This window comes from Fistularia commersonii, chromosome 22, assembly GCF_037954325.1.
Source record: "Fistularia commersonii isolate RoL2024-O1a breed Wild chromosome 22, RoL_Fcom_v1.0, whole genome shotgun sequence".
Lineage (NCBI taxonomy): Eukaryota > Metazoa > Chordata > Actinopteri > Syngnathiformes > Fistulariidae > Fistularia > Fistularia commersonii.
The window spans coordinates 5,035,512-5,045,833 of NC_141305.1; the positions used below are offsets into that span (position 1 = coordinate 5,035,512).

A 10,322-nucleotide genomic window follows, 5' to 3' on the forward strand; every position below is an offset into this window, starting at 1 on the left:
TATGTGAATGAAGGAGTGACTGGTTGTATGTTTCCAAGACATGAATGAATGGGTGAATAGTTGTATATCTCAACAGTAGTCGGGTTGAAATAAATTAGAAACTTTCATGGATAATTCAAACAAACAGAAGACTGCAGAGTAACACTATGAGTAGCAATCACACGTCAATATGAAATGGGCAAGGCGAAATGGTGAATGATGCTACTGTCGCTGAGCCAATAAGAGCCCAGGATACAGAACACCATGCTCAGGTTGCTCACCACCCTAGTACATGCTTATTTTAGCATAAAAATAATAGAAATAATATATTCATGTATTCCGCAAAAACCTGTGGTATACCAAAAATCTGCAATATAAAATTAAAGTTACAATAAATTGAGACCGCAAAAAGTGAGCAGCGATTTGGCAGGGGATCACTACACATGACGTGTGAATGACAGAGAGAATGGTTGTATTGAATTGTATATCTCTGTGATGAGTGAATGGTCGTATGTCTCGATATGACGTGTATAAGAGTGAACGGTTATGCGTCTCAGTATAATGTGAATGGTTGCACAGTGGCTATCGCCTCTGCCCTACTTATATGAATGAGAGAGTGAATGGCTGTACGTCTCTATGACGTGAATGAAAGGGTGAACAGCCGTGTCTCCTTATGACATGTGAATGACAAAGTGGATGGTTGTATGTCTATATATGTGGCCTTGCGGTCCAGCACGTGCCTCCGCCCAGCCTACACCGACAGCTGGCGTAGGCTCCAGCCTAATTTACCGTTAATCGTATTAGCGGTAAATTAGAATACACAAGTTGTTAACGCTTATTCATTACTAAAGCACTTCAAACGAGGGTAATGTGATTTTCATGTTGTTTGTACACATGATAATCAGGCCTGTACTGACCTGTGGTCATTTCTGGCTGCGGTGGTGTATTCAGCTTCCTGCTCCCACCTGAGGTCTGTAACGTCTGCTTGTTGTCTGCAGATGCTATCGTGTGGGATCCATGTGAGAACCGTATGTTAGCACATGCTCTTCGTCCCTAATAGCAGTTACACCCGTGACAGTTATCTGCCCCGAGGTGAAAAGCCAAGCACCTGCACCGGCGTAGCTTTATGTAAACAGGTAATTCGGCAGTTGGGTGAATGCTGGAGGGAATTGTGAGATGCAAATTGAATCATTTGCACACACAACATTGTCAGGGCGCACTGGAGCTGTCATACCTGAGGGGATATAAAATCCCTTATTAGACACATAAGATCAGTGGGAGTCAAGGCGGGGCCGACCCAGAGGATCGCCGATGCAAATGCGTGTGAAATGAGGCGAGAGATTGTGCAGATTACACCGAGGGGGGTAAACAAAACATCACCTCTGGGGAAGATTCAGCGTCTTCGGCTCCACATCCAGAATAAGTCAATGCTGATCGGCTTCTTCATACTGAGGATGGGCTTGTGAGAACAAATAATGATTTCAGTGTACACCTTTGCAACACTTATCTTTTATCTGGGATTTTCATTGACGACATTTTCAGTCCCTTGCATCTTTTACGTAATTTGAAATAATTTTATGTTGTTGTTTTCACATATGGACACTTTTTTGTCTAACTATTTAGAACCAAAATTAAACAAATCCATGCAAGACGTTAGGGACTCACAATAACAGATCCCAATATTTAAAAACTCGTCAACTCGTAACATTTTTCACCTAGAATAATAAGAACATTGACTTTTAACAGACCGATGAATTTAGGAAAGACATTTAGTTTTGTCACAGTAAGAATGAAGGTAGTCTTCGAGGGATTGAAGTCAAAATCTTCATATTCGATTATACACTGCTGACATTATTTGGTATAAAATGAAATAAACCCAGTGCCCCCATCTGAGGATTGTATGTTTGATACATTGAAAAACAATTTTAATGAAATGCTTTGCGTTCTCTTTTTTACATAAGTATTACCTTATCCAAATAATAAGGATAAATGAAGAGTTAGTATTGAGCAGCACTTTCTTCAAATGACAACATCTTCACTGTTGAGGTTAAAGCTCTACCTCACACAATATAGCAACAGATTTAAAATTCATGTTTTTAATAAGACAGACAAAGAAGGAAGGGGAGAAGGAATCGGAGATTTATGGATGTAGTGACAAGTAGTGAAAGAGATTCAGCTGAGCAAAGTAATATCAAGTATTTGCATGTGGTGTCAAAAATGTGGACAATGCCGAATATTTAGTGTGGTGTTCATAAAAATACTGTTCTCAAGTCGGATTCAAATTATTATGGAGCAACATGTCAGTGTGTTTTTGCCTAGAAAGTGACAACATTGCCTGAATTATTACCAACAGTCATGTGAAGAAAGTCAAACCGTGAGCACAAGGATACATGAAGCACAGATGCCAGTCTGACTGTTCCAATGCTAAACCTATCACGTCAAGTGAAAGTCTAACTTGGGTGTGGTACCTCTGGAAACCCCATCCAAGACAAAATGTTACCTAACGTCAACCCCGATTACCATGATTTTTCTTAGAAACCTTTCAGAAATAATGTTCTTCCTATACGTCAAGTAAATTGAATTCAAACTTGGTACTTGTACCAATAGAAAGCCCACACTGACCAGAGGCCAACGCCAAATCTGCCTCACCAACCGAAAGTCAGACAATCTTGGAAGCAGCACAGTTCTAAAGCCCACCTAGAGGTACGCTCAATTTCCATTGCAATCTCATATGGTTCTTCAGATAAATTATTTCGAGGATCACTACTTTGGATGGTGGTTTTAATCCCCGTACTTATTCTTCGCACTTAATGACCACGTTTTTTTTTTTTCTTAAATACTTCGAAATTTAGCAGGTGCATGGGGAACATGGAGACCCCGAGCATTAAGACCCCCAGTTGGAATCGGACCAGGAACCCTCTTGCTGTGTGGCAGAAGCACCAAATCCTGCACCGTCCTTTTGTTTTGTTAATTTGGTAAAAGGTGGTCAGATTCTGACAATCCCCTCAACACTTACGGACGAAGTGTACCATGATGTAGTAGTCCCTAATACAAAACTGGGCAGAGTTTTCATGACACTGTAAAACAAGCGATATCCACTTTACTTTTATAGAATTCAAACAAATAGATGTTGTTTTGTCGAGGCCCATGCCATGTGTCTGCATTAACAGAAAATTATTTTGGATTTTTCTTTCCTCAGCTCAAAATCTCTGTGCACAATGATTTTCTTGGGAGCTCTGTAGTCTCGGAGAGGGGAAAATGGAAACCTGCCAAAAAGCGGGCTCTGATTTTGAAGAATCCTGCCTCGGGTCAGAAAACAGTGAACGCTAGCGGGCCTTCATCTGCCCTCATATCCAGGCAGAATAACGATGACTCTTGTGAACACAGCTAATGATGTCTGGCGCGTACGGCAGAGGGGGGATTTGTTGTCTGACGAGCACCTTTAATGAGTTTTATTTGTTTTGCTTTATCCTCCTCCATATGCAGAGCAATGAAGAGGGAGGGGTTTTGATCCAGCCTCTCCACACCTGCACAGGGCTCATTATCCAACTCACACAAGGATCATCTCATAACTTCAACTGAAGGAAAAAGAGACCTCATGAACTGCCTTGACACAACATTTGAGAATAAACTCATTCCTTAGTCTAATTGGAGGAGTGTTGACATCAGTGCTGATTATGTTCTTCATCATCTTTGATTTTGACTGATAGAGCAGAGATGAGCAATGATGTGGGGGAAGAGAAGGTGGTACATGGTGACAAATATTGCAGCATCCTAATGGACTATCCTCTCCTACAATCCAACAGCCCGCACAGAACAAAGACATAATTGCAATTGGATCGCCTCGAGGTCTTAATGTCAAACTTGAAGTCCTGAAAAAACATGTTCCCATGAATGCAATGTGTTATTTCAAAAATATTATTTCTACCAAATCACTGCATGATTTTATATTGTTCTTTATACATCAATAGATTTTTTTGTGTTGGCTCAACGGTTCATACATTATAACTGTCGTCTATAAATATTCATTAAAGGTAAGATTACTAGTTTACCTGAACTAATTTGTTACCCAGGCCCTTTAATGAAAATAATGAAAATAAAATTCATTATTTATGCCATGAATTGAATTTAATATTCTTTTCAATTACAAGTTGACATTTCAAGTAGTTTTATCATGCAAATTTCCATTTATGTAAACTACGAAAGGGAACGCATGTATGTATCACTATGATCAGTTTCTCCCTGTGGTGGGAGCTGTATTTTACCAAACTGCAATGGATAGATTCCTAAAGCTTAGCAAATTCCTAAAATGTTAAGGGGAAAACAGTTATCAAGTCATGAAACCCTCTCTCACATTTAAATCAAACATTACTGACCCAAACCAAGCAAGTTGAACTGATAGATGATTGGAATACAAGGTAAAGAACATGGATCCTCTATATGTCAATAAACCAAACTGATGCCTCAAAAATGTTTATCAAAGAAAAAAAGAAAAGAAAAAAAAAGAAAAAAAACATTTTTTTTAACAATAAGAATTAAAAAAATACTACTGTTGAGGTTGCAAGCAACCTTTAGCTTGTAACGCAAGCCCTTTAAGGAAACTTTAATCGCATATATTTCCGCAATTGCACAAGGTGACCAGAAATCACTGAAAATAAAAACATTCATCAACTTCGTAGCTTCACAGTTTTTTGCACAGCATATATCCAGCTTATATTTTAAAGCGCAACAATGAAAACAAACCCACAATAATGCAATCTATTATATTTGCGGTAATGGAACCGTGTAACATCACATTTTGTGATCATTATCTTTATCATTCCAGTCTTTTGTTTTAGCCTCCTTGAAACATCTACTTCCTGCCTTTTGTAGAAGCACAGTCATTGATTCTGTCATCTTATGACAGCCAGTCACATGATAGATGTGGAGATGAGGCCAAGACCAGTGAAGCGGTTGTGTCCCATGGATATACATTGTGATTTCAATCAAGTTAACATGTTTACAGTTCTTACTATTATTCTATTCTGATACATCCAGTTTTGGTCAGATTTACATTTATTTATCTTTTTTAAGAGTAGTAAGTAATCCAATAAGAGCAATCACCCACGCCGTCCACAATAGCCATGACAGACTGACACATTAGAGATATAGTGGGTTTTTCCTCCCTGCTGATTTTAAGGTCAGTGGAATAATCTCTCTCTCAGTACATTAGGCCTTATACTTGAGTCTTTGGAGCATACAATCAGGATTTACAGTCCATACAATTTTATACAAAGAACCACTATATATGATTTTACATTCATGGATTTGGAACTGTTTTTCTGTATACTTCAGTCATGCCCACTCAAGATTGTAAAGGTAGAATCACGGAATGGAAATAATATTTTGTGTGCATTAACGCATATTAAATTTCCCCACTGTGAGACCACTATATCTTTTCATACATCTTTTGGTGTTGTTTAACGCACCTGACATTCAAATCCTGTGAGATTTATAGGTTCATATACTAATTTCTACATGTTTTTATGGGTTTGCTACTGTCAACGGTTTGAACTACTGTTACAGTACAAGCCAACCATGAAGCAGTCTCAAAAGTAACGGACGTCAATTTTAAGCTAACTGACATTAAAGATTATCTTTTAAAATTATTAACTATTCAGCAATAAAAGACTACCTTTTCATACATCTTTTGGTGTTGTTTAACACACCTGACATTCAAATCCTGTGAGGTGTATAGTTTTCTATTCTCATTTCTAAATGTTTTATGGGTTTCCCACTGTCAACAGTTTAAACTAATGTTACAGTACGAGCTAACCATGAAGAGGTCCCAAGAGTAACGGACGTCACTTTTAAGCTAACTTAACTTAAAGCTCAACTTTTAAAACTATGACACATTCAGCAAACCCCTTCCCAATCCACAAAAACTTACCATTAATATCCTGTTAGAGTTCTTTACACATTTTATTCCTCTTTTTATTGTTTTTCGCTTTGACGCCGACCCATCAATTTAATCGAAATTTTCGACTGTTGTATGTTTACAATTTTAAATAAAGTTTCCTTAAAAAAAATAGTCTAACTCATCACTTCGTCTCACCCCCGGCGAGCGCCCCCTAGCGGCGAGGAGCCACATTGCATGTATATTCGGTCCGCTCACAGTGGGGAAAAAGCCGTAAGTTATTTACACCAACTTATAAATCTTATTTTTAATATTTCTGGCGCTAGACCATCTTATAACAGATCCTGGGGAATCCCTCACACAATTGTGTTTCTCTCAGCTTCACTGGCGGCAGAGTTTAATCCAGATGTGCCACATTCTCAATGATTGAAGTGGATTTTTTTTTATTTATTTTTTTTTATAATACTCATTATAACATCGGATTTGACGGTGAATTCTTCGGGGTCTACTTTCCGAATCCAGATTACATCACGAGAGGTTTAATAACTCGAACGTGCTATTTCAACGATGAGAAATGACCAAAAACGTTTAACGATATCAATTGAGAGCAAGTGAACGCACCACCGAGGAGTGGGATTTCAGAAATACGGCGCTTTTGGAGAAGAAGAGGTCTCAAAACTTCAGTCATTAAACTTTAATCCGTGTGTCCCACATAAAAAAAAAATAATCTCCTTTTTGAACGGTATCGTTCACCCATCCCCACCCCAATCCGTCTGTAGGACCCCCGTCCCCAACCCATCCCCAGCTCCTCCTCATTAAGCATATGTCTAATTTTCCATTTCAGACAGGAGAGATAACGCGGAAGTGCACACAAAAGCACTTTTTTTTTACTCATCTTGTCTAAAAGTCTAATGAGAGCAGATCAAATGTAACTGACAGGGGATGGAGGAGCGGAGAGGAGGGGCCCTGAACGCACCGTCGCTGCAGCGGCGCGGAGCGGGACAAGTGAATGCAGATGATTCCGTAATGAGGGATTAAGTGATGGATTAGGGGTATTTATTAAGATGTTTCTGATCCTCATTAGGCTCGAAATCTCGTATCGGGGCATCGATTCCCCTTCTGCTCACCGGCCGGATTGGCTGTTCTGGAGGAGGACGAGAGAGAGAGAGAGAGAGAGAGATGAAGCAAATGTAGGGGAGGGAAGATGGAGAGTCATGTGCTTCTGATGTGGTCCTGAAAAGGAGAAAAGGAAAGAGTGAAGAAAAGTTGAAATCACGCGTGGAAGGGAAGAGGAGCGTTATATACACTTTTAGTGACATTAATGTGATTGTTTACATGTATTTATTTAAACGGATCCCTGTCGCATCAAACCAGGGACCTTCTTACTGTGAGGTGGAAGTGAAGTAAAAAAGTAAAAGGTGAAATGTAAAATAATAATAATAAATAAATAAATCATATATATATGATTTATTGATTATTATAATAAATGTAATACATGGATACATAATTAATTATATATATATTTTAAGTAGAATTAATTATTATTTATTTATTATTATTAATTATTCATATATCATAATATATTAATTCTGTTTTATTGACGTAATTATTCATTATATATACTATATATTTATTATATGTGTGTATAATAAATTAGTAATATATGTAATGTATATATTCATATAATATGTATATATTTATATATTATATGTGTATATATATTATATATGTTATATGTATATATGTATTATTTAGATATAAAAGCTGATTACATATAATATAGATAAATGATAGAATATATAAGTATTTATTTATCCATTTTATATTATGTATACGTATATTTCCTCGCAGTGAAGCAGCAATATGTCACCCTTTAAGAAAATGATACATATATAAATTAAAAAATGTTTGAAAAAAACGTATATATATATATATATATATATATATATATATACATGTGTGTGAGTGTGTGTGTGTGTGTGTGTGTTTGTGTTGCTTTTTAGTATTTCCTAGCAGAGTGAAGCATCATTTTATCAGCAAGTCAGGTCTCAGTATGAACTTTACATTAATCATTGTCTGCCATAGCAATATCAATATTAATATCAATTTCATTGTATGATTTGACACAAATTGCTGGTGTCCCCGGGGCCAGGGTTGCATGTTAAACTGTGTGACCGATGTGTTGATATATTCCTAATGAGAACAGGAAACACACATGGCTTGATAGACTCAAACCCAGATGGTGCAAAGATAATATTTAAGTTTTGAAACAAGACCGAGCACCGGTGGGAACGCCGTTAATAAAATCAGACAATTTCTGCCATCTTAGTATTTACATGAACCCAGTATTTCCCAATCCTCATACCCACTCTTTCACATGTTTTCTAATTGTCTTTGCGCTTTAAATATGTATATATATATATACATATATATATATATATATATATGTGTGTGTGTGTGTGTGTGTGTCTATGTTTATATACAAAATATGTATGTAATAAATCTATTTTTCTTATTTGTAATAAACAAATGGTAAAATATACAATCAGTTATTTATTTTATTGATATATATTTTGTGTGTGTGAATATAAAACACATATTCTTCACCATATATATATTTGACAAATAAATGCATTTAAAATATGTATACAATAAATGTATTTATTCATGTGTTATGTATTCATAATAGACAAATAATAAAATGTATAATTATGTATTTATTTCATTTATATGTAATTTGTGTGTGTGTGTGTAAATATAAAAGGCATTTACATATATATATATATATGTATGTATATATACCCATATACATATAGTATAAAGCACATATGAGGTCATTAGATAATATATACTACAAAATATATAATATATGCAGAGGTATTTTAGTGTTCACAATTACAAATTTTATTTTATTTTATTTTATTTTATTCTGCAAGAAATTACCGTTTGATAAAACACAACCGAAACATCATTCAGACCTGTTCAAAGCTGTTCAATAAAGAACCAAAAGAGACACGAACACAGCATGACTTCAGAGTGACAGCTTTATTCAGAGGCTTAAATGCAGGACTCAGTGATACGCTTCACACTGGTGAACCTAACGCCAGTCATCCCTGGCATCTGGAAGCTCTTGTACTCGCCGGTCCTCACGTACATCATCCTGCCACGGAAGTGGGGCTGTTCAAACAGCAGCCAATCTCCCTCGAGCACGTTGCAGGACATGCAGCTGGACATGCGGGCGTGATCGCTGATATTTTCGCAATCCTCCCTCAGCTCGTGCATCTGCCCGCTGAAGTTCTCCCTCTCGTAGATCCTCATCTTGGACGATCCTCTGTGCTGCGGTGGCAGAAACGCCAGGAGAACAATGAGCCTGCATTCACTCTAAATCGGGGAACGCGGGGAGCGGGTCAAAGGTCGCGACTGTGAACTTACCATGGAGATCATGCGGCAGGACCTGATGCAGTCGCTCATGCCCATCATGCTCATGTAGTCGGCGTAATCGCCCCTCCGCAGGAGATACTGGTTGCCCATGTAGTTTTTGCGGTCATACACCATGAAGCAGCCCCTCTCCACCCTGCAGGAGTGGCACCTGCTCAGGACAGAGGACATGTCGGGGCAGTCACTCACGCACTCGTAGGAGCGACCCTGGAAGTTCCTCTCCTCGTAGAAGGTGATCTGTGGGGAGTTCAAGCGCACATTAGAATCCACAGCCACATTTGGCCACAAGGGGGCGGTAGTGAATCGAATTCACTACACTAATTTAAAATTCAGGTTATAGAATATCCATCTATAATCAATACTCATCTCTCCTGGACTTTATATTTTAATTCAGATTATTCAATTCATCCCATTGGTTAGTTAGTCTTGTTGAGTATTTCGTTTTCAGCTACATCACACAGAAAACCAAAAAAAAAAAAAAACAAGTGGGAACCCCTTGCTTTAATATCGAGTGTGATCACATGTTTTAACGAAAATATTAATTTTCTACGGCAGGTTGAGTGTAAAGTGAAGCATAAAATAACACGGGATTAAATAGTCAAAAGCTTGTCTGTGAATTCCCGTTAGATACATTTTCACGGCGGCCATCATAGTTTACCTTGCTCATCGTGTTCATTCCAGTGGAAGTCATGTTGCAGGACAGAGGGCCGGCGGCTGTTGTCGCTCTTGCTTTTACACCAAACTGTACAGTACGACAGTTTAACCCTTTCCTTTTATACAAGGCCTGCATCCTGGCTCTTTGTCCAAAGCCCTGAGCCAGCAACAGTGTCATGGAAATTCACAGAATATGAAGGGATTGTGCAGATTTCCAGGGACCGGTGGGCTTAGAAATCCTTTCAACAGCTGCTTCTCGCACAATGTTTGGGCCGGTTTGGGGGGTTGAGGAGAGGGCGAAAGGGTTAACAATCAATGGTTGCCCCCTTGATAGTGTTTTTCTTTTTTTTTTTTA

At 37.9% G+C, this 10,322-nt stretch overlaps 1 protein-coding gene across 1 annotated transcript; it reads right to left on the reverse strand.

Annotated features, from left to right (window-relative positions):
* Positions 1-8,905: 8,905 nt before the first annotated feature.
* Positions 8,906-10,292, reverse strand: LOC147221362 (gamma-crystallin M2-like). The gene is made up of 3 exons (XM_086169247.1): positions 9,972-10,292; positions 9,308-9,550; positions 8,906-9,211 (listed from the first exon to the last, which is right to left on the reverse strand). The coding sequence occupies exons 1-3, from the start codon at positions 10,143-10,145 to the stop codon at positions 8,933-8,935; spliced, it is 696 nt and encodes a 231-aa protein (XP_086025373.1). The 5' UTR covers positions 10,146-10,292; the 3' UTR covers positions 8,906-8,932.
* Positions 10,293-10,322: the final 30 nt, after the last annotated feature.

What these genes read in the sequence shown, in the direction of transcription:
- LOC147221362 (XM_086169247.1), bottom strand. Translation starts at nt 10,145, where the DNA reads ATGACACTGTTGCTGGCTCAGGGCTTTGGACAAAGAGCCAGGATGCAG. An exon ending in GAATGAACACGATGAGCAAG is followed by an intron (nt 9,551 to 9,971) that starts GTAAACTATGAT and finishes AACTCCCCACAG; the next exon opens with ATCACCTTCTACGAGGAGAG. An exon ending in CCTGCCGCATGATCTCCATG is followed by an intron (nt 9,212 to 9,307) that starts GTAAGTTCACAG and finishes CTGCCACCGCAG; the next exon opens with CACAGAGGATCGTCCAAGAT.